General features: G+C 47.3%; 2 protein-coding genes across 5 annotated transcripts in view; one reads left to right on the top strand and one right to left on the bottom strand.

The window, feature by feature from the left end:
• TIGD5 (tigger transposable element derived 5) overlaps positions 1 to 27285 on the bottom strand; it is a 50701-nt gene extending 23416 nt beyond the window's left edge. Inside the window, exons 1-3 of one of the 3 annotated variants that reach the window (XM_083516734.1) lie at positions 27187 to 27262; positions 22434 to 22730; positions 17146 to 20485 (exon numbers count right to left, since the gene is read on the bottom strand). In XM_083516734.1, the coding sequence (XP_083372860.1) occupies positions 18004 to 19914 (1911 nt within the window). In that variant the 5' untranslated portion in view covers positions 19915 to 20485; positions 22434 to 22730; positions 27187 to 27262 and the 3' untranslated portion in view covers positions 17146 to 18003. Of the gene's footprint in view, positions 1 to 17145; positions 20486 to 22433; positions 22731 to 27186 lie in introns of those variants that run through there. The other 2 variants (XM_083516735.1, XR_014529076.1) reach the window with 2 other exon arrangements.
• PYCR3 (pyrroline-5-carboxylate reductase 3) lies at positions 4888 to 14668 on the top strand. Of its 2 annotated transcripts, XM_083516911.1 has the most exons (7): positions 4888 to 5076; positions 8021 to 8320; positions 9079 to 9143; positions 9890 to 10069; positions 12279 to 12491; positions 13046 to 13138; positions 14195 to 14668. In XM_083516911.1, the coding sequence occupies exons 1-7, from the start codon at positions 4992 to 4994 to the stop codon at positions 14375 to 14377; spliced, it is 1119 nt and encodes a 372-aa protein (XP_083373037.1). In that variant the 5' UTR covers positions 4888 to 4991; the 3' UTR covers positions 14378 to 14668. The 2 variants fall into 2 exon arrangements, with proteins under 2 accessions (XP_083373037.1, XP_083373038.1); XM_083516912.1 differs by lacking the exon at positions 8021 to 8320 and having other exon boundaries at positions 4899 to 5076.
• Position 27286: the final 1 nt, after the last annotated feature.

Below are 27286 nucleotides of genomic sequence, written 5' to 3'. Positions count from 1 at the left end.
CACAATAGACCAAGATAGCCAATTGTTTGGGGTATATTCCAGCAAAGGCAGCGCTTGGAAAAAAACCATAGAAGTAGCCCTTCAGGATGAGACTTTGAGGCTCGTCAGATCCAGCATGTGATTTTCCCACAGTGGTCAATCACAGGCTCTCTCTCAAATGACGTTTGAGTGAAAATAAGTGGTACTGGTAAAGAGATGCTTAAGAAATGTAAATAGGGATTGATAATTGGAAACAGATATTCATAATAATAGGTTAACATATGGAGTAAGGATGAATGTTAGAGGGTAAGGATTTGCTGAATTTAATATTTGAACTGGAATACAAAATGGGAGGTGTGAGGAGGTCAAGAAACTAGTGAAGAAAATATAAGATTTGAAAATATTAATCTATTTTTCAGTTTTGATTTTTGGCTTTTCTCTTTGTTCTTATTCTTTATTCTTTATTTTTTATTTTCTCTTCTATCAACTGTTTTTCTACTGTGTATCTTATTTGTTTTGCTTTTGTAGTTTGAATGTTGGAATTTGTTGGAATTTATTTTTATTGTTTGTGAAATATTAATAAATATCATTTTTTAAAAAAAATCACAGGCTCTCTCCATCCCCCAATATAGGGAAGGGTTCAGCATCGGATGGCACTGTGGTCTAAACCACAGAGCCTAGGACTTGCCAATCAGAAGATTGGCGGTTCGAATCCCCGCAACGGGGTGAGCTCCCTGTTCCTGCCAACCTAGCAGTTCGAAAGCACATCAAAGTGCAAATAGATAAATAGGTACCGCTCCGGCAGGAAGGTAAATGTTGTTTCCGTGCGCTGCTCTGGTTCGCCTGAAGTGGCTCTGTCATGCTGGCCACATGACCCGGAAGCTGTACACCGGCTCCCTCGGCCAGTAAAGCGAGATGAGCACCACAACCCCAGAGTCGGCCACGACTGGACCTAATGGTCAGGGGTCCCTTTACCTTTACTATAGTTCAGCATAGACTGCAGTGGTGGCCAAACTTGGCCCTCCAGCTGTTTTGGTACTAAAACTCCCATCATCCCTAGCTAACAAGACCAGTGGTTAGGGATGATGGGAATTGTAGTCCCAAAACAGCTGGAGGGCCAAGTTTGGCCACCACAGAGCAACTGCCCTGCTTTCAGGCAGTCCTTGGTTCATGCCCTAGCATCTCCCAGGAGAGGAGAGGTGGAAGAAACTCTTGTCAGAAACTCTGGACTCAGAGTAGACAATACAGAGTAAGAAACAAGACAAGACATTTTTCTCTGTAGAGCATGAAATCACTTTGCGACTCTGAGTATATTTCACAGAGCGTGAAAGCAATAGCTTCCCCCATTCCCTCCTGTTGCAGCACCTGGCATTCCAAGATAGACTGCCCAAGAACATGGAGGTTTCATTTTGCTAGCCAACATACCTAACATCAGTGCTTTTTTTCCTGGGGGTGCACACACCCCTAAACATTTTGTGATTCATTGAGGGGCAGTATTTCAATATGAGTTGGAAAAGCAGGGTACACTTAGACATTTTTTTAAGGGAAAAAAGCACTGCCCAACAGCATGAGCAAGCATGCCTGGAGCTTTCACTGCTTTCTTTCTTTAGGTAAGCAGTTAAAGACATTTTTCTAGGAATAAGAACGAAAAGTTTCACCTTTGCTCCAGAAACAGACCAGGCTGCATGCTCTTCCTGACAGGGGCTCAGCCAGACATGTTATTACACGCAGTAAGGCACCCTGGAAGAACCAGGAACCTTGGTAAGCTGGATGTGGTCAAAAATGAGATGGCAAGATGGGGAAGAAACGGACGCAGTGAGAAATTTTACTTTCTTGGGTTCCATGATCACTGCAGATGGTGACAGCAGTCAGGAAATTAAAAGACGCCTGCTTCTTGGGAGAAAAGCAATGACAAACCTAGACAGCATCTTAAAAAGCAGAGACATCACCTTGTCGACAAAGGCCCGTATAGTTAAAGCCATGGTTTTCCCAGTAGTGATGTATGCAAGTGGGAGCTGGACCATAAATAAGGCTGATCACTGAAGAATGGATGCTTTTGAATTCTGGTGCTGGAGGAGACTCTTGAGAGTCCCATGGACTGCAAGAAGGTCAAACCTATCTATTCTTAAGGAAATCAGCCCTGAGTGCTCACTGGAAGGACAGGTCCTGAAGCTGAGGCTCCAAGACTTTGGCCACCTCATGAGAAGAGAAGACTCCCTGGAAAAGACCCTGGTGTTGGGAAAGATGGAGGGCACAAGGAGAAGGGGACGACAGAGGACGAGATGGTGGGACAGTGTTCTCGAAGCTACCAGCATGAGTTTGACCAAACTGCGGGAGGCAGTGGAAGACAGGCGTGCCTGGCGTGCTCTGGTCCAGGGGGTCACGAAGAGTCAGACACGACTAAGCGACTAAACAACAAGGCATCCTGGAAATTTTCAGGTCAACACTATTTGAGCAGAAATAGGTGGGAAAGGACTCAGAAGGTCCTAGGTTTAATCCCTGGCATGTCCAAGGAGGACTGGAAATCCACACACACAAATACCCTGCCTGAAATCCCTGGGGAACTGCTGCCAACCAGTGTGGACGATACAGAGGTAGACTGACCAATAGTCCCATAAGGCAGTTTCCTGTCCATCAACCAGGAAATTCTTTAGAAAATGAGATTATGATTTTATTTTATTTTTAAAAGACCCATACTAGGTAAACTGCAGAGGGTTGGGGGTGCCTACCACCTTCAAAAACCATGTCAAGATTGCTGCATTGAAGCACGTTGGACTAGATGACCCTCGTGGTGCCTTATGATTTTAAGGCTTGGCATCTGGATATTTCCGGGGAGCCAGTAGCAGCTCTAGAAGCAATGAGCTATTTCTTCATGTATGCTACAACAGCGGCAAGAGTCTTGATAGCACAAGGATGGAAGAACGAAGAAACCCCGACAAAAGAACAGTGGCAAGAGAAATTGATTAACTATGAGGAATTGGCTAAATTGACATACAAACTGCGAGATAAGGACAACCGTGACTTCAAAGAAGAATGGGAACTTTTTACAAAGTATTTAAAAAGACAACAAAATAAAATGGACTCCTGGGCAGGTTTTGAATAAATATATGCAAATTTAGTGATTGGTAACATGGTAGATAAATAATATAAAGATGGAAATAATTTTATAATATGCAGAGAGTGACATGGCTTGAGAAATCAGAGGAGCTGAGGGAAGTCTCAGTGGGGGAGGGCGGGTTTGATGGGGTGGGGGGAGATAATGAATATGATATATTCATTTGATATATTATGTTGAAATTGTTAATAAAAAAATTAAGGGAAAAAATAAAATAGAAGCAATAAGCTAAAGCTGGACACCGAAACGCCAAAAATCCCATGTAATTTGGGAGACAGAAGAATGTTGACCACTCCCAGAAAGGTGTTACACCCCCCTAGTCAGCAGCAGTGTGGCATAGTGGTTAGCCTGTCAGACTAGGACCTGAGAGACCAGGGTTCAAATCCCCCCCTTGGCCATCCTGAAGCTTACTGGGTGTGTCTTTGGGCTCGCTGGCCTGCCCTACCTCACAGGGCTGTTGTGATTAGTAAAAGGAGAAGGGGGAGAAGCATGCATGCTCCCTTGAAATGCTTGGAGGGAGGAGGAGGAATATGAATGCAATAAAATAAAAATGAAATAAAATACCCCTGGGCTGCTCCAATCAAAAATTCTATACAGAATGGGAATGCATAGGGGAATACATGAAGAAATATGGTGTTAAAGCAGAACTCTTAATAGGCAACTGTTAAGTGTGTAAGGACAAAAGAAGTAATTATAAAACAGTTTTTAAGTTATTCTATTTTGTTAAAGCAACTAGGAAAAAAATATTATGATGGGAAGATCTCACACAGGTGAAGGGAAGCAGTGGGGAGGAGGGGAGGGTTAGGTTGAATTTGGGAAATAAAACAATATATGGGACAGCAAAGGATATAATAGATTATTATAGAATAGTAATATATTGTAACCAGAATAGCAGTTCAAAAGGAGAAGTAAATGTATTTTTAGCATTTTCATTATGGTAATAATAATTTTTTTTTAATTTTTGAAAAGTTTTTATTGTTAAAATAATTCAGCATTAATACACACATATTGCGAATATACAAACATACATTTCATACAACCCTTAAAAATGTTCAAACATACCTACACTCAACCCCACAGATAATTCCTTTTCCCATCACCATCCACCACCCCTCACCCCACCTTTGTGCTAGACTTCCAATCTACTCAATTGCAATTTCTTTCCACTTCCATTACTTTCTTTCACACGCCTTTAACCCAATTTCATGCTTCTTTTTCTATTACACCTTGTTATCCATCTTATTTAGTATTCCAGTATTTTTAAAACGGAACTCGTTTATTCTAATAGGAGTTCTGATTTTTCAATATGGTTTTGCAAGTATCCTTTAAGCACCTTGGAAGGATCTCAAAAGAGAAGATAGACAGGGACAATAATTATTATTTCTTATCTGTAGAAGGCAATGTTAATTTAGGCTTCTTCGTTTTGCTTTCGGTATAATTTTCTTAAGTCAATAAAAAACGAAACGAAACAAAACCAAACCCCTCGACCAATCATCTCCCCACCTGCCTCGCCAGCGTCTCCGGTTTCCCCCAAACGCGCATTTCGAAAGTTTCCCGGCAAAAGCGCTACCAAATCCATTCTTATGAACAATCCTGATGGTGACGTCAGAGCCGGCCCAGCCAACCCGCAGCCGCGCCGGCCCTCCCACGCCCCGCTTGGAACCCAGCGGCGGCCAATCAGGAGAGCGGAGGCGAAAGATGAATGGCCGCGTTCTGAATGGCGGCGTGGGATTCATTCGGGCTCACCGCGCGGGGAGGAACCGCGCGGCTTGATTGGCTCCCTGGCTCGAGCGGGGGGCGGAGTCTGGACCGGGCCACGTGGGTATTATGAGCTCGGCTGATCCGAAGGAGGTTAAATAAAAGAGAGAATCCGGTCCGTCTGTGGCAGGTTGCGGAGATGGAGAAGCTGCGGGAGCTGCGTGTGGGCTTCATCGGGGCGGGGCGCATGGCCAGCGCTGTGGCCCAGGCGATCCTGCTGGCAGGTAAGGGCAGGTAGGAGAGGCAAGGTGTGTTGTGGGGGGAGGGGAATCTCCTGCATGCGCAAAATCCTAGAAAAAGCCCAAATCAGCAGGGGGCTGGGATCTTCAAAACCCCTTGCAGGAAAAAGGAACGCCATCGGATTGCAAATGAGGCTTGCTTTTGAGTAAACCTGCTGTAAGTGATGAGGGGTCCAGAGGCCAAAGGTGGCGGATCTGTTGTTGCGCGGTGCAAAGGGCGTAGGTTGAAAGACAGACTAAATATGATTTCTGGTTAGAATATTTGCAGGGCGCTCGGCTAGGTGACCCGGGGGTTGGGGGGGACTCGTCAGAATCTGCAGTTCTGTGTTTCTGTGAGGCTGGGAAAGACCCACCCCCTGGCTGAACTGTCTTTGGGTAAGGCAGCCTCTGTATCTGTTGGGAAGAGGCATTGCGACAGCAGGTGCCTTGTTTTGAGAAGATGGGTAGGCAAACTAAGGCCCGGCGGCCGAATCCGGCCCAATCGTCTTCTCAATCCAGCCCGCAGACGGTCTGGGAATCAGCGTGTTTTTACATGAGTAGAATGTGTCCATTTATTTAAAATGCATCTGTGGGTTATTTGTGGGGCATAGGAATTCGTTCAATTCCCACCCCCCCGCAATATAGTCCAGCCCCCCATAAGGTCTGAGGGACAGTGGACCGGCCCCCTGCTGCAAAAGTTTGCTGGCCCCTGTGGTAGGAGATGGTGAGGTCTCTGCTGCCAAGCTATTTCAGGTGTGCTGGAACTTTGGTTTTGCAGATGGTGCTGAACTACAATTCCCATCAGCCCCTGCTAGCATAGCCAAAAGCCAAGAGTGATGAGGATTATAGTTCCATGACACCAGGTGGGCCAAAGGTTCCCCACACCCAAGTCAGATAATGTTGCATTAGTTGGCAAAATAATAAATTATTATTATTATTATTATTATTATTATTATTATTTATACCCCGCCCATCTGGCCAGGCCTCCCCAGCCACTCTGGGCGGCTTCCTAAAGAATATTAAAAACACAATAAAACATCAAATATTAAAAGCTTCCCTAAACAATCTAAAAAATTCTCACTATGTACAGATTCATGAGTCTGTGTGCTACAGGACTTCTGTTTTTGCATGGAATTGAGTATTCGGAGCCCAGCTGCAGCTTAATAGCATTGTTAGCAAGCTCGTTTAATTTTACAGCGCAGTGTAATCCTACGTACGCTTAAGTTCCATTGAGTCTAATGGGGCTTACTCTGAGAAAGTGCTACAGGATTGCAAGTAGAATAGGACTTAAAAGTGAAAGGTAAAATATAATTAAACTGACCGTAAAATACCAAAAGCCCATTTCAGTTACGGGTTCAGAGGAGGGTTTTTTTCTAGAAGGGGTAAGTGGAGTCCCCACCCCCCACCCTTAGGCCAAACTTTGTCTTGTGAAATACTTCCAAGTGGAAGAATTTTTCCAAGGCCTTCAGACATGACAAAACTTGAGTAACAACCACCTCCATGTGTATTAAGCAATACAGAATTGTGTGTTTTATAAACAGTAGCTCAGTAACATCTTTAAGACATCTAGTTCTAGGCTGCAAAAAAGTGGGGCTTACTTCAGAGTAAGTGTACTGCAAATTGTGTCCCAGAATGGGAGGTGGGGGAAAGTTTTGTAACCGAATGTAACTGAGCTTTTTATTGCTTTACATCCATCATGGAAAATTACTCCGGCTCATGGAAAGATACTCATCTGTCTTTGATGATTCCCTTCCTTGTTCCTTGTAGCACGTAACACCCCGTGCAGAAACCCCCAACTAAATCGTGTCCCATGGAAGGGCCAAATTGCCTAGAAAGTTGTGCAGGGGAAACTTGGCTAACAGCATGCTGGTTGCACAGTCAAGATGATAAGCAGGGCATCTAATTGCACATGGAAGATGACCAGCAGCTGATAGAGCCAGGCAGAAACATGGTCTTGAAAGGCATTATGTGCCAGGAGGGGTTTCCAAAATTTCCAAACATACTCCATGGGGAGTCCCATATGGAGTTTGTTTACGATACAATAAGATACGATAATCTTTATTGTCATTGTCCCATATAGAACAATGAAATTGAAAAATCTACATAAGACATTCACAATCCAACAAGCATCCTATCCCAGCTATCCCAACCTGGTTAGCCCCTAAAAACTCTGATACTCCATTTTTAAATACAATATACAGTACTCCCATACAGACTCGTTAAAGGTAAAGGTACCCCTGACCGTTAGGTCCAGTTGTGGCCAACTCTGGGGTTGCGGTGCTCATCTCGCTTTATTGGCCGAGGGAGCCGGCGTACAGCTTCCCAGTCATGTGGCCAGCATGACTAAGCCGCTTCTGGTGAACCAGAGCAGCGCACGAAAACGCCGTTTACCTTCCCGCTGGAGCGGTACCTATTTATCTACTTGCACTTTGTGCTTTCGAACTGCTAGGTTGGCAGGAGCAGGGACTGAGCAACGGGAGCTCACCCCTTCGCCGGGATTTGAACCGCCGACCTTCTGATTGGCAAGTCCTAGGCTCTGTGGTTTAACCCACAGTGCCACCCGTGCCCCTGACCACTCCAGGAGCCTTCCACAATTGGTTGCTGCAGCAAGGCACTCCTGACCACAGCTGCCGCCTGACCAATGGGCAGAGCTGTGTCCAGGAACACACCAAAACGGCAAGCCCCATCTTTCAGGGGGAGTGTAACCCTATCACTGGGCTTGTTCATCCCCTGGCGAGAACACACCTGCGTTGTGCAGTCTGAGTTTCAGCTTGTTCATCTGCATCCAGTCCATTCACGTGGTGGTTCAGGAGATCCAGAGCTGTGGGTTTCATGTCGATGTTGGGTAGGTAGAGGGCAAGGTGGAAGTTTGGGGGGGGGGGACACCCGAAAACAAAAGTGCCGAGCAGGGGCTGCCCCTCGGAACTACCTTCTGGAATCTGCCCTCCAGGAAAAGCCGGAGTCTCTTTATTACGGCACCCAGAAACCCCATTCCAGGAAGGACAGCAGGGCCGATGGCACCGAAAGTGGCTCAGGACGCCATCGGAAAGAACAGGGACGTTCTGCCCGGGTCCAGCGTCCAGCATCAATCATCCGCCAGGGCGACCGAGGCAGTTTCAGTCCCCAAACCAAGTTGGAAACCAGGCTAAAATGGCTGAAGATAATCTCCCTCTCCCAGGAAGTCCTGGAGTAGGGCCATCACCACACACCCAGGCATCTTGTTCAAAAATGGAAAGTTGGAGACCAGACGGTAAATGCTGATAATTCTTGTGGGTCTGGAAAGTTTCTTTAGCAAAGGATGAACTACTACAGTGTTATAGTTAGCTAGCAAAGTGTGGACACACTTTCACAGATACATTAATCCTCACCATCTAAGTCAGGGAAGCAGGGTTTGGATTAATAATAATAATAATAATATATTTATATGCTGCCCATTTGACTGGATTGCCAGCCACTCTGGGTGGCTTCCAACAAATTATGAAACCACAGCAAAACATCAAACATTAAAAACTTCCCCAAACAGGGCTGCCTCCAGATGTCTTCTATATGCTCCCAACTCCTTTCCGTTCCAATGGTTAGGGAAGATGGCAGGTAGAGTCCTGCACACCTGGAAGGCAACAGGTTGTGCACCCCTGCCCTGAACCACCTGGGGCCCAAATTCCTTGAGTTTGCAGAAGGGAAATCCTCTAAAGGGGTTTCCTTTTTTTCCAAAGAGGTGAAGATGTCAGGGGCTTCTCAGTTGTGCCCTCTGGAATCTTCTCATGGTCAAAACTTACCTTTGTCAATAGTGGGGAACGAGTGTTTTTCCAGAGAGCTTTGTGAGCTGCAGATGAGTCCATTCTGACTATTACTTAGATATGATGAGGTTGAACTCATTGCCTTGTCCTTTTTTTTTTTGCAAGACAGCTTGCAAAAGCAGAGTGGTCTTTCTTCTGCTGGGCTCGTGTTTGGGTGAGGCATAAGGTGCCGTACATTCAGCCAAGCGTTCTTTCTCTCCATCTCTCGCAGGAGAAGTCCAGGCAGTGAACATCTTTGCCAGTGCTCCATCCAACAGGAACCTGGACAAGTTCCAGGTAAGTGAAGGCCAAATGTCAACAGGACCTGAATCAAAAGGGCCGTGAAATGCTAAAGGCCATCCGTTCAGTGGCGGCCACTAACTTGGATGGCTTGGAAAGGGGAATTCATTCTAACAAAGGAGGAATGGCTTTTAAAAGTAATGGACGATGTTGAAATGGCAAACTGACAGCAATATTAAAGAGATTGAAATGATGGAATTCTTATAGAAGGAGGGAAGCCCTTTTTGGACTATTTGGAAAAGCACTACAGTATAGTCAAATGAAGTTGTGGGCAGGATTAGAGAGGGGAGCAGCGGAAGTAAAATGACAAAGTAAATGTATTAGAGGGATTTCTGTAATAGACAAGTGTTTGATCTATAATGCAGTAGAAAAGGGTATGAACAAAACCATTCTGGAGGTGTGAGTGGGACGGCAATACATGAAATGACGTTGCTATTTAATTTGAAGTCAGTTTGCAAAAATTTGAAAATTCAATAGAAGTTACATTAAAAAAAAGAAATGAGCAATTCAGATCTGTTGATCCATGGGAAAATTAAGCACTGGGAAATGTTCTGCCCCACATCACTGAGTGTCTAAACACCAGTTAGCCAGAGCACATGAGTGGGGCAGCTCTGTGCACTGTTGGACTCGTCGCAGTTGTGGCTTTCCTAGAGCCATGTGCTCAACATAGGCCTATGGTCTGATCCACCTGCAGGGCATGAAGTTCTCATGTTCTTACCTTGTGATCTCTCTTTTGAATAAAGACCTTTGAGTGCCAGACGACGCACTCTAACCTGGAGATTCTGGAGAACTGCACCATCGTATTCCTGGCTACCAAGCCCCATGTGCTTCCCACGGTTCTGCGAGAGATCGCATCTGCGGTCACCAAAAAACACGTCGTTGTCTCCATGGCAGCTGGAGTCACACTGCAGGCCTTAGAAGAGGTGAGTTCTTGGAGGAGCAAGCCCACGGGCCCATCATCCCCATAGGCACACCCAGCATGGTGAAGTAGGGCGTTAGTGAACCTTGCAGCCCAATCATCACTGTACTCTCCATTGAATTTGCTTTGGGCTGGAACTTGACTGTACAAGTTTAGGGAAGCTTTTAATGTTTAACAGACCACTGTATTTTAATATTTTGTTGGAAACCGCCCAGAGTGGCTGGGGAAACCCAGCCAGATGGGTGGGGTATAAATTATTATTATTATTAGTGCCACCGCTACCTGGTATGTGCAGGTATAGGGTGAGGCTGCAGCTCGCTGGAAGATCCCAGGTTTTGCACAAATAATAATAATAATAATAATAATTAATAATAATAAATTTATTATTTATACCCCGCCCATCTGGCTGTGTTTCCCCAGCCACTCTGGGCGGCTCCCAATCAAGTGTTAAAAACAGTACAGCGTTACATATTAAAAACTTCCCTGAACAGGGCTGCCTTAAGATGTCTTCTGAATGTCAGGTAATTGTTTATCTCTTTGACATCTGATGGGAGGGCGTTCCACAGGGCGGGCGCCACCACCGAGAAGGCCCTCTGTCTGGTTCCCTGTAGCCTCACTTCTCCAAAGAGGGAACCGCCAGAAGGCCCTCGGCGCTGGACCTCAGCGTCCGGGCTGAACGATGGGGGTGGAGACGCTCCTTCAGGTATACATCATTTGACATCATGTCAAATCCTTGGCACCTGCAGTTTAAACATAATCTCTGTTAGCGAGTGCTAGTCCTTCTCAGAACAGACCCACTGAAATGAAGGCGCAAGACTAACCTGGGCCCATTATTTACTTTATTTATTTGTAATCTGCACTTTCATAAAAAAAATAAAAATAAACATATTGAGGTGGTTTGCAACATGTAAGGGGGGGAAATCCATCAAGAAGCATAAGTGAATACATGTTGGTTAAAAAGGAAATTCATACTGCAAAGGATTGTCTACTTAATTTCAATGGGTTCGCTCAGAGTAAAACTTGGTCGGGCACAACTCTTAGATCAGTGGTTCCCAAAGTGGGCGGTACTGCCCCCCCGGGGGGGTATTGGGATTACTTGGGGGGTGCTAAGAGGCAAGGGGTGGCAGGGAGAAATGACTATCAGGCTTTGAAAGCTGGCATCGCTGGACTAAGTTCATCTGTTTCGTTCAATTAATTAAACCAAACAGTTTTAATTGGATTTTGAATAAATGAGTAATTATGGTTTTCAGTTTTAGAGAGCTCAGTCGGTAGAGCATAAGGCTCTTAAATCCCAGGGTTGTGGGTTCGAGCCCCATGTTGGGCAAAATATTCCTGCATTGAAGGGGGCTGGACTAGATGACCCTTGTGGTCCCTCCCAACTCTACAATTCTATGCTTCTAACATTATCTTAGTGGGTCATGCTCATAGCTGTCAAGCGTCCCTTATTTCGCGGGACAGTCCCTTATCCTGAGTTTCAAAGGAAGCAGCTCCTCTCCCTCCCTCCCTCCCTGCCGGCCAAGGAGGAGGGAGGCTCCAACTGTGTTGCTTGGCTGCGTTGCTCACCCAATAAGGAGTCTAAGAACGACTGGGGGGTGGAGCTTGCCTGCCTTGTGCCGAGCAAATCGACCTCGTTGCCTGGGGACTCGCCTTTGCTCAGCGCTTCCCAGCAGAGAGGTGACGGTGGTTTTCCTTGCTGCATCCCCTTTGCCGGGTTGCTGCGCTGTGGGAACCACCGCTTGAGGCTTCATTTGGCTGCTGGCTGGGCTTTCTGCCCTTGGGTCAGAGGGGCTCAGAAGTTGAACATACCTCTGCCTGGAAAATCCCTTATTTTGGCTGCTGATCCCTTATTTTCGAGGCTGCTGGTCCCTTATTTTCAAATCTGTAAGTTGACAGCTATGGTCATGCTGGCTGCTGTTCTGAATAATGTTTTTAATAGGATAGGGGGCAGTGGGGGTGAGTTTATGGAACCAAGGGGGTGGTGGCCCTAAAACATTGGGAAACCACTGCCTTAAATTCCCCATAACTTCTAGGTGGTAATCACATTATCCACTCAGCTTAAACAACAACTCTTTAAAAAACCTGTTCCGAATGCAAGGAATCCCTGCAGAATGTTGCAGCTTAAGCTCAGTCCTTGTGGCTAAATGTTAGGTAAAGCATCCCTGATTGCAACACTAAATGCACATTCCCTCTTCTGCTTTTCTGGGGTTCCACAGCTGCTTCCGACTGGGACCAAAGTGCTGCGGATCATGCCCAACCTTCCCTGCGTGGTCCAGTCGGGCGCCATCATTCTGGCTCGGGGCACCTGCGCTGAGGAAGAGGATGTGGCCCTGCTGAAGAGGCTGCTGTCTCACAGTGGGCTGTGTGAAGAGGGCCCCGAATCCTACATCGACATCCACACGGGGCTGAGCGGCAGCGGTGTTGCCTATGTGAGCTGCCTTTTCTGTCGGGTCCGCAAGTGGCCTCTTAAATAGTAGGCATGGCATTGGGCTTAAACACATATTCTGCAGTTCTCGTCTTGGCCTTTCTACGTTTGGGGTCCCCTATTGTGCATGGCTGCTCACTTCAGCCGTTGCTGGAGTACAGCTCCCCATCATCTTATTGCTTTGGCATGGCAGTGGGGAAGATGAAATTTGGAGTCCAACATCATATTCAAATTAGCCAAGCACAAGTTAGCTAACCCTTGCCTTGAGCTTCAAGTCAGTGCAAGTGTTAGTTTAAACCGCACTGTTTGTCTAGCAACCTAGACAGTACTTTGCTTTGTTTAAGTTAACTCTACCCCTAAAAGCGGAGGCATTTTGTTTACTTTTCTCTCCCCGCTTGCTGAGACCAAGATGCCTGCTACTTTTGCTCTCTCATCTCCTCATGCCGTAAATAGTTCCTGCATGAATAAAGCCTTTGAGCTCCAGAAAGTGATTATTGTAATCTAATTGGACAGTCTGGTAATGGTTTCCTCTTCTTTATTCTCTCCCCATCGCCACAGGCATACATGTTTGCTGAAGCATTGGCGGAAGGAGCTGTAAAGATGGGGATGCCGGGGGCTATGGCCCAGAAGATTGCTGCTCAGACCCTCTTGGTAAGGGGCTGTGATTCCTGCCAACCTCCTCCGTCCCTCCACCATCCCATCCCTCCATAATCTCCCTTAGGTAACCTCTAGGTTTAAATGATTGTAATGTGTTATATGTAGGGATGCCTCTCAAGACAGTTCGGAAACTTCAGCTGGTGCAGAATTCAGCAGCCAGGCTGCTCACTGGGGCAAGATGGTTTGCAGCCCAACTGCAAGGGCTGCCAATTACTGTAGGTTATGGGCCCAGTTCAAAGTGCTGGTTAAACCGCTCAGGGCTGCAATACCTCAAGGACCGCCTCTCTCTATAGGAACCAACCCAGACCCTGCAATCATCCCACAACACAGGGATCTTTTGCCTAACATAGATCTTGAACCCACAACCCTGGGGTTAAGAGTCACATGCTCTACAGACCGAGCTAAGGATCTATAATTCTTTCCTCGAAGCTTGAATTTCTCCTGGATACTTTTTAATTTGATGTTTTCATTGTTGTAAACTGCTTTGAGATTTGCTATTTAAAATGCAGTGGTACCTCTGGTTGCAAATGGGATCCGTTCCGGAGGCCCGTTCGCAGCATGAAAAGAACGCAACTCGCAGCGGCGTGTCTTTGCACACGCAGGTTGCAATTTGCCGCTTCTGCGCATGACGTCATTTTGCACATCTGAGCATGCGCGAGCGTCGAAACCCGGAGGTAACCCTTTCCGGTACTTCTGGGTTGCTGCGGGACGTAACCTGAAAGAACGTAACATGAGGTATGACTGTATAAAACAGTATAGAAATGAAAATAACATTAATAATAATAATTTATTATTTTTCCCCCAGCCACTCTGGGCAGCTTCCAACAAAACTCTATTGCGGGGGGGGGGGGAGAGCCTAGACATTTCATTGTGGTGACCATAACCTAGGTTTAAGGTGCCATTTGGCAATTAGATTATATATCTGAGTTTCTAACACTGTGATTGAGCAGTGATCTGAACTTTGGTTCCTTGTGTGGAAATCCAATGCGCTATCCACTCCCCCCCCCCCATCGTCATATCTGAAACTGTATTTGTTGTCTTTTCCTCCAGGGAGCAGGAAGAATGATCCTGGAAACAGGAGAGCACCCAGCGGTTCTGAGAAGTGCTGTTTGCACCCCAGGGGGAACAACTATCCACGCCTTGCATGAGCTGGAAAAGGGGTCTCTACGCTCTACTGTCATGAACGCTGTGGAGGCAGCCACCTGCCGCGCTCAGACATTGGGCAAGCGATAGGAGGGGGTGGGCATGTGGTGGCCTTGGCGATGGAGGCCCCCACATCTTATGCGTGGGATCAGGATAGAAAACCACCGGGAAGAATTCTGGGGCAGATGGCCTGGAGCTGTTGCACATGTGAACTTCACAATGGCAGTCTGTTTTTTCTTTGACACTTATGGGATTTTCTCCCCCCTCCCGCCACCGCCGCATGACTCAACAGCAAGGGAATAATCCACACCAGTGACAATCATCATCTCTCTCCAAGCCCTCAATATTATTAAACACACCTAACTCTAGGCTTCCTATTGACATGTTAGCTTCTCTTGTGTCCTTATTATGTACCAATGTTACCTGAGCGTACAAGCACTAGCAGAAACGAGCCTTTTGCAATGTAAAAGGTAAAGGTAAAGGACCCCTGACAGTGAAGTCCAGTCGCGAATGACTCGGGGGTTGCAGTGCTCATTTCATTTTACTGGCGGAGGGAGCTGACGTTTGTCCGCAGACAGCTTCCAGGTCATGTGGCCAGCATGACGAAGCCGCTTCTGGCAAAAGCAGAGCAGCGCATGGAAACGCCGTTTACCTTCCCGCCGGAGCGGTACCTATTTATCTACTTGCACTTTGACATGCTTTCGAACTGCTAGGTGGGCAGGAGCAGGGACCGAGCAACGGGAGCTCACCCCGTCGCAGGGATTCGAACCTACAACCTTTTGATCGGCATGCCCTAGGCTCAGTGGTTTGGACCACAGCGCCACCCGCGTCCCTGTTTTCACACTGTACCTCGCTTTAAAACAGTGGTTCTCAACCTGTGGGTCCCCAGATGTTTTTGGACTACAACTCCCACCATCCCTGAGCTCTGGCCTTGCTAGCTAGGGGTGATGGGAGTTGTAGTTCAACAACATCTGGGGACCCACAGGTTGAGAAAGGCGGCTTTAAAAGAAGCTGCACTTCCGGTACAGAGGATGGTGTTGATGGAAGTAGCATAGGAACACATCTGGCCGAGTAAACTTCAATTGCAGACAAACCAAAGGCCGGCTGGTTAAATAAGAACGTAAGGAGAGGCTGCTGGATCAGTCCAGCGGCCTGTTCTCTCAGTGGCCAACCAAATTCCTCCTCTATTGGGAAGCCCGTAAGCAGGATCCGAGCACAAAGAGCCCTCTCCCTTCCTGTGGCTTCCAGCAAACGGGCATTCAGAAGCATCTCTCCCTTGTGGCTCACAGCCATCAGTAGTGCACTGAAGCTCCTTAGGGGCATAGAAGCTGCCTTATATTGAATCAATATTTACGCTGACAAAGCAGCACCGTTTCAGAGTTCTTTCCCACCTCTTCCTGGGATTGGCTGGGAACGGGGCCTGAGAATTTCTAAATGTGCTCTGCCACGGCGCTAGAGCTGTCCTACGCGGGTCTAACGCTGCACAGGGGACCAAAATTGTACACTGCTCACACAGTGCAAGGGAGACGGGACTTTTCCTTTCATAGGTTCTTATCAGGCCCAGGCAAGTGTGCTTCATTCAAAGTTTGTGCGTGTGCCATTGGGTGCGACTGTCTTATTGCAGCCAGGGTGCAAAAGGAGAGGCATAAATCCATTACATTAAAACAACTGGATCCCACCACTGATCTCTATCACAGAACTGGGAAAACAATACAGTCATACCTCGTGTTGCATTTGCTTCAGGTTGAACGTTTTCAGGTTGCGACCCAGAAGTACCGGAAAGGGTTACTTCTGGGTTTCGTCACTCACGCATGCGCAGACGCTCAAAATGACGTCATGCGCAGAAGCAGCGAATCATGACTTGCAGACGTGGGTTGCGTTCTGCTCAGGTGGCGAACTGGGCTCCGGAACGGATCCTGTTCGCAACCAGAGGTACCACTGTAAATTGAATAAAAGGCTTCTATTTCCCAATAATTGCTGTACAGTGGTACCTTGGGTTAAGAACTTAACCTGAAACTGTTCTAAACCTGAAGCACCACTTTAGCTAATGGGGCCTCCCTCTGCTGCCGCGCCGCCGCTGCCACGCAATTTCTGTTCTTATCCTGAAGTAAAGTTCTTAACCCGAGGTACTATTTCTGGGTTAGCAGAGTCTGTAACCTGAAGCGTATGTAACCCGAGGTACCGCTGTACTCTGAAATGGAAAAGAGTCTGCTTCTTGAGGAACACATTGAGGATGTTCAGGAATCATTTTGGGGTTTTTTCAGCTCTGTAATAGGACAGCATTAACCCCCCAAAAGCTCCAAACACACACACACACACACACACACACTCTCTCTGTGAAAATTCAAGTCTCTGAAGTCCAATTCAAGTCTGTTCACAAATGAGAGTCCAGTAGCTGTACCATTTCACTTTATTAAATTAATTCTTTGACTGGCAGGCAGGGTGGGTCTCTTATTTCCAAAGCATCCAAGTACAGTGGTGCCCTGCAAGACGGAAAACTCGCTAGAGTTTTCCGTTTTGGAGGTGCTTCGCAAAACGAATTTCCTATGGGCTTGCTTCGCAAGACGACAATGTCTCGCGAGTTCCTGCTGGTTTTTTTTCCTTCCCCCCCTTTTTCTAAGCCGCTTATCAGCTGATCCGATCAGCAGATAAGCCGCTAAAAGCAGCTAATAGCGCTAATCCGTCAATGGGCTTGCTTTGCAAGACGAAAAAACCGCTAGGCGAAGCACAGAACGGATTCTTTTCGTCTTGCGAGGCACCACTGTAACTCCAAACCCATAGAGGGTTAGCGCCACCTCATCTCTGTATGTCACCCAAAGCTTCCTGAGTATCTCACCGGTCCTGATCCAGTGTGCTTCTTGGAAAGGCATGTTTTTTTTAAAAAGGAGGACATTCCGCAAGAAACTCAGGAGGAAATATGGAGGGGAATAGCAAGCAGCCCTTTCAACAAGTGTGATAAGCTTACAAAAAAGGTGGTTGGGTGAGGGGAGTTACCAAATAGTTCTGACGCTGTGGATGGCATAAAATCAGGGAGTACTATACTCCTGCCTAGGCGCTCTTCCCATTGCACAGCTCTGCTGCTTTCATACGTAACTCAGCTTTTTAGGTAACATTTGAATTCTAGAGCCCTCTCTTGTACTTCTGCGCATTCCCTTTTCTATTCAAGTATGCCTACATGGCCAACTCACACCTCAATCTTTTGCTTGACACTTGAAAACCACTGCAAACTCCCCACCCCTTTTTCAGGGAGCATCCCTCCCCCCAAACCTCTTTGAACTTGCAACGAGATTGTCTCCACCTTGGGACAACTTTTTCAACCTGTTTGCTGGACAGGACAAGTCTTTAATTTTACCCTGTGTAGAGTGTGTTCGAAAGGAAACCTCCGCCATGCATAAATTCTAAGTAAGAAGGAAGTCCACATGGTTCCACCACATGGAACAGGCAAGAATTGCACCCTGAGCAAACGGTTTAGGGAGCAGAGGTACGCCTCCTGCCTCTCTGCTGTTGATAGCCACTTTTTCCAACCCCCAGAACTTGGGGAGTCAAGCCCCTTTAACAGCCTCACCCCAATGCTCATAGGGAGGGGGAAGGAACTCTCCTGTTCTGCCCTGATTGTGCCGTATTTGCACCTCCCAGTGGGCACACGGCACTATCCCCTATTGCTGCATAAAGAGTAAACACTTCCACCAGATGTGTAGGTGAGTGCAATAATCTGGTTAGCTGTTTTGCTCTGAGCCGCCTTGCCATGAGTCGGGTTCAGCTGCCTTCTGCAGCCTTTGCGCCATGCTGATGAAGGACCGGAGCTGGACCACCTTCAGCGTCCCAACTTCCTGGGGATCCTGGCTCTCCAGCCAGCGCAAGGCCTTCTGCAGGCCTTGTATTGCTTCCCGGGCAGTGGGCGGCAGAGTATCTCCCATTCCATCACTCCCAAAACCTCCATCATCTCTTGTCCCAACTGTTTCTTCCTCCTCCTCGCCTTCCCCTACCTCTGTGTCCGGAATGACATCATCTAAGTGGAGCCAATCGGCCACTTCTTCCGGAACCAGCCGTTTGCAGGTAAGGGCAGCCAGGTGTACGAGGTCAGCAAAGTCCAAGTTGTCCACACCTGCAGAGGCCTCTCCCGACTCCTCCTCTTCGCCTCCGGAGTGGGGCTCAAAGGCGGCACGCAAGCCAAGCAGCCAACATTTCTCAATGGATCCAGCCGGGATGAGATCCCAAGACAGGCCAGCTAGGCAGAGCATATCCTCCAGGAGGAAAGAGCGGCCAAAGTCCAACTCTCCGCCAGGTTTTTCGGACTCCCCCACTGCTGCTCCTCTTGCTAGGCAGGCCACGGCCAAGCGCAACAACTCCCGCTTGTACAGCAGCTTGAAGGCCGACACAACGCCTTGTTCCAGCGGTGGCAAAATCCGGCCTCTGCCTCCCAAAGACCCTCCTGCCGCCTTGGAAAGGAAGAGCGCTCGGATAGACCCGTCCGGAGTTTGAAGATGGGGTGACTCCTCGGAGTGCGCGGAGGCACAGCTGAGCAGGAGGACGGCTTTCTGCTGGAGGCAGCTGCGGCGCAAAAAGCGCTTCACGCTAGGCACGAAATCGTCGAAGAACCAAATCCGCAGCAGGGAGCGGTCCAGCCGGGCCCGGGGGCTGTAGCGGTAGCAAGCCGGGAGTGTCTCCCTCTTGCGGCACCGGAGGCAAGGAGGGTCCCGCAGCCCTCCCACGACCAGCGGTTTCAGCTTATGGGAGCCGGTTAGATTTGCGGCGAGCAAGACCGTGACCCCGTCTCCCGCCCACGATGGAAGAGGCTGCAGCAGTCGGGCCTGGCCAGGCAACAGCTTCCAATAAAGCCCGGTGATGTTAGCGTTGTAGATTTGGTCGTCGCTGTAGCCGCCTTCGTCTGGTGGCGCAGCAGCCATGGGAGGCCGGGTATGGCCGGAGAAGGCCGAACAGGGGGAAGCAGTGTCTGCTTCGGCTCGGAGGGCAGGCGTGTCACCTGCCGCCCCTAGGCCGCCCCCCTCGCGTTGGCTGGAAATGCCGTGCCGCTTCTGCCACCGCCAGAACCACCCGTGGCTGGCCTTGAAGGTGCACTCGGGCCCGTAGATCTGCCGGGCAAAGGCTTCGGCCTGGGCCTGGATGGCGGGTCCGGAGAGCGGCACGCTGTGCTGGCGCAAGGCGAGGAACCACGTGTAGACGGCGCGGTCAATCTCCTCCTCGTTGGCCAGGCGCATTTTCTTGCGGTGGGTGCCCACCTCGCCCCCTAACTGGTCCAGGAACCAGCGCAGCTTGCTTTCGTCCTTCAGCCAGCCGCGGAGGGTGCCGCCGGGGACCCCGAAATCCCGGCACACCGAGGCCTGCCGCTCGCCCCTCTTCACGCGCTCGATGGCCTGCAGCTTGTCCTTGATGGAGTAGGCCCGGCGGAAAGCCATCTTGGACGCTGGCAGCGGGGAAGATGGGGCGGCACGGGGGGCCCGCCTCGCAAGGTCGTTGTCAGGCTTGCCGCAGGGCCGGTGCGAGGAGCCTGCAGGCTCACCTGAGGCTGGTGGCTGTTTCATGGGGGAGGCCTGGTCCCCCCCAGGGCTGCCTGGGGCCCCAATCCCTTCCACTGCAGGGAGGAGGGCACCTTGACCCCCTGCCATGGTGGGCTCCTTTCAAAGCCCCCCTGAGGAAGTGCCCCAAACAAGCGAGAGGGAGGCTTATTCTGGGGGGGGGGAGCGCGGGAAAAGCGGGGCGCGTTATATCCGGGGAGAGCTGAAAAGCGAGGGAGGGGCGGGAGGGGCGGAGCGGCCGCCTTTGTCTTCTCTGCCTCTCTCGCTTTCCGATAGGGCAGGCCGGCCGAGAAGGCGCATGCGCCGCGGGACAGCTCCCTTTCCGTCCCCCCACCCTCTTCTCTCCATGGAATCTTCCTCTCCTCTGCTGCTCTCCCCCATGTTTGGCGGTCTGTTGGACTCTCTCACGCTCTCTTTTGGATCATTCCAACCCGTCGAATCCGGGGAGGGGGAAACTGGGGAGGAGTGAAACTGGGATTTCTGCCTTCTAAAATCCGCAAGTCTATTTCACCGCATATGTTGCCTTAAAAAAACGTAACAAAAATAATCTTTCTGAAAAAGAAGCTAAAAGTTTAGCCTCACGCTGCCGTCATCCTGTTTTGCCTTTTCGCTCCCCCCCCCCCCACTTTCACCGGACCGGGCTATTCCATTGACGACATCTCTGGTAGGGGGAGAAGAAAAGAAAAGAAAACGGATTAACTTCACCTGCACATTGTTGACCGTTAGTAAGATTATTAACCCCCCCTTAAAAAAACCATTCACGACCCCATTTGCTCCGCGTCTCCCCAACTTCCTCCTTTTTCTCTCCTTGCACCCATTCCCTCCCCCCCCTATTTCCAAGCGGGGATGGCGCGTTCCGAGCAGCCGCGTTCCCAGAACCCCCCGCGCGGCGCGTGCCTTCTCTCTTTCCTCAGGCGGAGACCGCGCGGAGCGGAGCAGCTGCTGGTTTTTCCTCTCGGGTCCCCCCCCCCAAAAAAAATACCGTTTCCCTCCTCTCACCTAACGGTTATTGCGTGAGTAGAGACCATTTCTTCTCACGGGGGGGGGGAGGTGAGAAGGGGTTGCTAGGCGACGCTTTACCGGCAAAAAGAGGGGGGCCTGATATTTCAAAAACGGGCTTGACCTGAAATCGTCCCCCCCACGTCCCATCATGCACCGCGGGGGCCTGACTTTGGACCGCCAAAACGGGGGGGGGAGAGAAGGGCGCCCCTTACAGGTGGAATGGGAACCCAGAGGGCCATCTAGTCTGACCCCCTTTGCTTCAGGGTTTTTGTGTTATTTTCCTGGTTTTATTGTGATTTTTTCTTCTTATCCCCCCCCCCCCATGTATGGAAGCAGGAGGCGGGTTAGGAAAGAGGCCCTTTTATAGGTAGAATTGCAGAATCGGAAGGAGATTAGCATCTGGTCCACTTCCCTTGCCTTCCTCTTCCTTTCTTTCCTGGCTAGAAAATTATTGTTGTTATTTCTTTCTTTATATCCCACCCTTTTTCTCCCCCCTCCCCAAGACCCGGTATCAAGGCAGCTTATACAAATTAAGACAGCATGGATAGCATTCATAGAATCATAGAATCCTAGAGTTGGAAGAGACCCCAAGGGCCATCGAGTCCAACCCCCTGCCAAGCAGGAAACACCATCAGAGCACTCCTGACATATGGTTGTCAAGCCTCTGCTTAAAGACCTCCAAAGGAGGAGACTCCACCACACTCCTTGGCAGCAAATTCCACTGTCAAACAGCTCTTACTGTCAGGAAGTTCTTCCTCATGTTTAGGTGGAATCTTCTTTCTTGTAGTTTGGATCCATTGCTCCGTGTCCGCTTCTCTGGAGCAGCAGAAAACAACCTTTCTCCCTCCTCTATGTGACATCCTTTTATATATTTGAACATGGCTATCATATCACCCCTTAACCTCCTCTTCTCCAGGCTAAACATGCCCAGCTCCCTTAGCCGTTCCTCATAAGGCATCGTTTCCAGGCCTTTGACCATTTTGGTTGCCCTCCTCTGGACACGTTCCAGTTTGTCAGTGTCCTTCTTGAACTGTGGTGCCCAGAACTGGACACAGTACTCCAGGTGAGGTCTGACCAGAGCAGAATACAGTGGCACTATTACTTCCCTTGATCTAGATGCTATACTCCTATTGATGCAGCCCAGAACTGCATTGGCTTTTTTAGCTGCCGCGTCACACTGTTGGCTCAAAAAGCTAAAGCAAAAAAAGCGAAAGGTTGTTGCATAAAAGTCATTGAACTAAAATGGAATTGAAATAGTGGTGTATTTATTAATCTGGCTGTATTTGTAGAACAATATTTAAACACCTCTAAGCGGGGTTCACAAAAATGCTGCCGTTTGCGCTCCACCACCCCCTTTCCTATGTTGTTTCCCTCTGTCTGTTTTAGATTGTAAGCCCTTTTAGGGCAGGGACCTGTCTAACTTGTTAGTAAGGCACCATACGCATAGATGTTGCTATAAAAAAAATAGTAATATATGGCAAGGTGAAAAATGCAACTTAAAGAAGAGGGGTGCTGCTCTAGCACTGGGTTATTTATTTATGCTTTTTTTTTTAACTCCATTTTTTCTCTCTGAGGAACTTCCACTCTTCCACTCACCCCACTCTTACCTTTCCCATTGATGTGGTCATGATTTGGTTTGTAATTGGCCCAGAGAATAAATCTGAGAGGTTGCTGATCCGAATCTTGACCATGATTCAACATTGTAGGCTGCCTTAGGCAAATGATTGTCTCTTGGCCTTAAGTTGGGATGATAACTGGTCTCTTCTATAGCATTGCTGTAGCACATTGGTTATAGTGTCTAGGGAGACTTGGGTTCAAATTCTCACACAGCTGTGGATCTCATTGGCCGATCTTGTTGCGTGAGTCACCATCTCTCATCCTTGCCTACCTCATGGGACTGCTGTCTGGATGAAATAAGAGGAAGGAGAGCCATGAACGCTGCTTTGAGCTTCTTGGAGGAAGGGCAGGATATTAATGTAATGTTTGTGAAGCCCTTTCAGTTCTTCAAAGTGCTAGGGAAACGCCAAGTTGCCGGGGTGTGCAATTGGCCATTTTGGCTGCTAGCATTTAAAGCTGGTTTTCGCCATTCTAAATCAGGCTGCTATGCTATTCTGACTGACCACCTGACTGCCTCTCTTATGCTGACCTATCTTATGGGCTCGGAAGAACTGCTTTGCTGAATCATACCCAAAGGCTGCTTATTCTGGCATTTTTGCCTCAGACAGTGGCCTTATGGATGCTTTTGAAATGCTTCCAAGTGAGGCATGCAGGTGATCACTTCCTTTTGTGTCATCATTTGGTAGTTGGAGGTGAAATGCTTTCAGGCATAGTCTTCTGTTTTTGCCATTCCTTCTGTTAGCCCATGGCAGTCCTGTCTTTCATGAACTTGAATAATTCCTGAGGTTGTTTCCAAGCAGCTGTGAGCCAATGCAACCTTCCTCCAGGAAATATGTAAAGCTGTAATTCAAGAAGCTTGTTGATGCATATACAAAAAACTGCATTTTCTTACTAGGTGGTCTCTTTCCACATATGTGATCCTTTCTACTCGCAAGTGAACTGTTTGTGATGGAGTCCGAAGAAGAATAAAGAAGAAACTTTATTTCACACAGTGCTCTCTGCAGATCTCTGCCACCCAATGATTGAATTCTTTCACCAACCTTCTCTAGCCCAGCTTCTTCATACAGCTAAAGAAATGTGTCTGCATTTACTTCTTAATAATAAATGTGAGGGATTGTTTCTGGTTTTTGGTTTGTTACTGCCCCGTCTTAGAAACATGACTGGCTACAACATCTGCTGTAGCTATGAAGCACTGCAGCATTCCTGAGTATCTCTGCCTGTGACAGTTCTGTCTTTGCATTTCCTGCATTCTAACCACTGTTCCATTTTTAATTCAATGTTGTTAACTACTGTATGCTATCTTAACTGCTTGTGGATCATACATATTTTTTCTGCACTGCATTAAATGTTTGCTGTTGGATTTTCCTTTTCTTTTTATAGCAGTATTTCCTCTGTCCTCCTTGTTCTTCTCTCTCCTTCCCTCCCCCCTCTCACTTTTGAGTTTTTATTTTAAGTGACCCTTAAAACAGAATGCTAGACTTGATGGGCCTTTGGCCTAATCCAGCAGGGCTTTTTTTTAAGGTTCCTACCCTTACTGTCGTGTTGAGGGTTCTGGTTCAGAAAAAGGACAGGCATCTCTAACCTGACCCTGTGACAGAATACAGTGGTGCCCCGCAAGACGAAATTAATTCGTTCCGCAAGTTTTGTCGTCTAGCGAATTTTTCGTCTTGCGAATCACGAAATCCCATAGGAATGCATTGAAAATCAATTAATGCGTTCCTATGGTCAAAAAAAGTCCAAACAAAGCCAAATTTGGTACAACAACAGTTTATTAACTGCTCTTTAAAGTCACACATACTGTAAAGAGCAGTTCAAAAATTGAAGGGAAAATAAATTAACTTTATAAACAAAACATGTCTTTGTTTTTAGACAAAGGAAACAAAGTTGCGAGACGTTTTCGTTTTGCGAAGCAAGCCCATAGGGAAATTCGTCTTGCGAGGCAAATCGAAAACGGAAAAACCTTTCGTCTAGCAAGTTTTTTGTCTTGCGAGGCATTCGTCTTGCGAGGTACCACTGTACCTTTAACTAGGATTGGGAAAAACCCAAGTGCCTTGAGACCTGGTTACATATTTTCTCAAATGTCCCCCCCCCCCCAATCAAAACTAAGGTAGTCATTATTTTTTAAGCTAATGTGCAAATCTTTACTTGAGGGTTTTGTAGTTCCACTGCCGTCAGAAGATCAGAGCAGGGAGGTTGGTCCAGACCAGGGCATTCTCTGTGGTAGCCCCTAAGTTGTGGAAATCCTTCCCTACAGAGGTGTGTGTGTGTAGCACCTTCATTATACATCTAACAGTCTTTGACACCTGAGAAGTGTGCTTTCAGGATCCACACTATTCCTGCAATAGTATTTAGTTTTAACTGTTTTAATACTGATTTTTCAGCATCTGTAACTTCCTCTGGGACCTTGCTGGTGAAGGGACTATTATTAAATAATAATAGTCATAATACATTTTCCTTTTCGCTATATGGGCTTCTGAGGGATTCTCTATTATGGTAGCCTCCTGCCATAGAGGGTGAAGCTTTCATGTTACATACAGGGGAGAGAGCTACCCTTTGGGAGTGGAGCTGGTTTTTTAAGAGTCAAACCCTTTTTTGTTGCATTGTGTTTCAGATATTTCCACCTCTGCACAGTGCCATAAACAGCTACTACTTATCTTGTAGGATTGTGCTGAGATGGTGGGTTTTAATCTCTTGGTGGCTTTACTCTTTGGCTAGTACGATTCTGGAAACAAAACCATCTTAACCTTCCTGTTTTCTGTCTGTCTTTCTTAATGCTATCCTAGGAACTAAAAAAGTAAGTACTTGCTCACAACATTCTTGCTCCTTTGTTTGCTTGACTTACTCGATTGAAAAGTGATGCCCAGTAAGGCAGATCTACTAGGCTTGGCTTTTAAAGTATTTAATAGCAATTGTGGCATTAAGTATTTATATTGTACTTGTGTCTTTCATTTTGATGCTGAGGCTTTTGTGGAGGAGTGGATAGCATCTTATTTCAACAAAAACAGCAGGAATGCAAAATTACTACCGTCTTCCATCATCTACAGCCTCCTAACGGAAAATACGTCCTCTGCTGCTGATAATCTGAGGTGTATTGCCTTTTAGACAATTGTATATTGGTTTTAGATTCTACCCAGCTCTTTTACAAAAGCTTGGTAGCAACTACTGAAAAAATAAGTGATTAACAGAATACCACATTAAAACCTATTTAAAATAAATCTACATTAGCTTTACTATGGCTGTTGAAAGCCAGCCCAACCAAGAAAGCTTCTTCGGGCTGCCAGAAGGTATTCACGCTTGACATATCTCTATTGTGATTTCCACAACTGTGTAGTGACTGCTGATTAACCTCGCAATATATATAATTACCGCTCATACTAGGCGTCATGTACGGTACAGTTCTGGAGACATTCCTATCACAACCGGTAGGATCAGAGGAGAGGGTAAGGCCCACGCTATTAAACTTTTATAACCATAATCTTAGCATCTCTCAAACAAAAAAGTAATAGTAATTAATTATATTAAACTTAAAATATGCATTTAAATAACCCCACCTACTGTAAAATATTGCCTCCTTTTTGAAACAGCAGTTTCGCTCACTGGCTTAAAGCAATTGGCTCTAATTCTGCTAATCCCAGAATAAGATGGAACATTTAGGGGGAACACCATGTAAGCACCCTTTCTTTCTAAGGATTTGGGTTTTCAAACAAATTGCCTATGCAGTTCATGTAGAAAAATCATGCCCATGTCTCAAAAGTGTGTATCCCTTTTGAGATAATCCAAGTCATAACTGAAATAATTTCACAAATATATTTACTGCTGCTGAATCCTTTTAGCTAACAGCTCCTCTCATAAAAAATTCCAAAGTGATAGCCCCAGTATTTAGCATTTTGTAAGTCACCTGATTTTGACTTTAGGATGGAAGGTTCACTGCTTCTGTTATGTGCTCTTTGACACTTCAAGCAACTGGAGGAAAAAAAAAATTAAACTCCTCTTCCCACCCGCCCCCCACTCACTGTTCCTTCTCAAAATATGGCTCTTTTCTCCAAATTTAATTCAAGTAATTTGTGGCTGTGGAAGAATCCTATCTATCCCTTGTGTCTTTTGTCAGCCTTTTGTTAAAATCCTTGTTTTTCCCCTTCTCCAGCTCTTTCCCCTGACCCAAAACTGTAGCTTACTCTTTTACGCTGTTGGATGCTTCTTCTGTTTCTAGGGGAAGCTTCAATATTCCAAATTCTCCCCAAATCCCTTATCCCTTGCACTTAGTTAATGGCTATATCAAAAGGTCGTGGAAGAGTTACCACGGGTGCAAGCACTGTTCCCACTTTGCTCCTCCCGTAATACAAACTGGAACAGCAAACCACAATTTCTGGCTTAGCCAGGGATCAGGGATCATTGTTTATTTCACTCCCCCCCCCCAATAAAAAATCCTGCTATGTGAATCCTAAGATGTGCGCTTTTCTTGTCCATGGCTTGTTTGAGCGACACAAACCACAATCCCTGGTTTGGACATAATGCTAAGCAAGGGGTCATGGTCTCTCCTGCTTGTACTAAGGGAGCAACAAAATGAAACTATCTCCACCTTGACAATAAACCATTAACTATGGTTTACGCTGATGTCCGAATGCAGCCAGGGTTTCATGCAGCTTATGCCATGTATGGGACAACTGGCTAATTCCCTTTTTATGCAACGTTAAAAATCCGTTGAAACTAGGATTCTGAGGTTACTGTAAATATGGGACCTACTTTGTGCGATGTGGTGGAAATGTGCAGTGTACCTGTTTCAACATTCATTAAATGCACTGGGAGGCCATGTGCAAGGAGAGGCAAGAGGTTTACTCCTATC

Source organism: Podarcis liolepis (assembly GCF_965112155.1).
Source record: "Podarcis liolepis genome assembly, chromosome: 8".
Taxonomy (NCBI): Eukaryota; Metazoa; Chordata; class Lepidosauria; order Squamata; family Lacertidae; genus Podarcis; species Podarcis liolepis.
The sequence above is the reverse complement of the archived record's forward strand: the minus strand, read 5'-3'. Positions and strand labels throughout refer to the sequence as shown.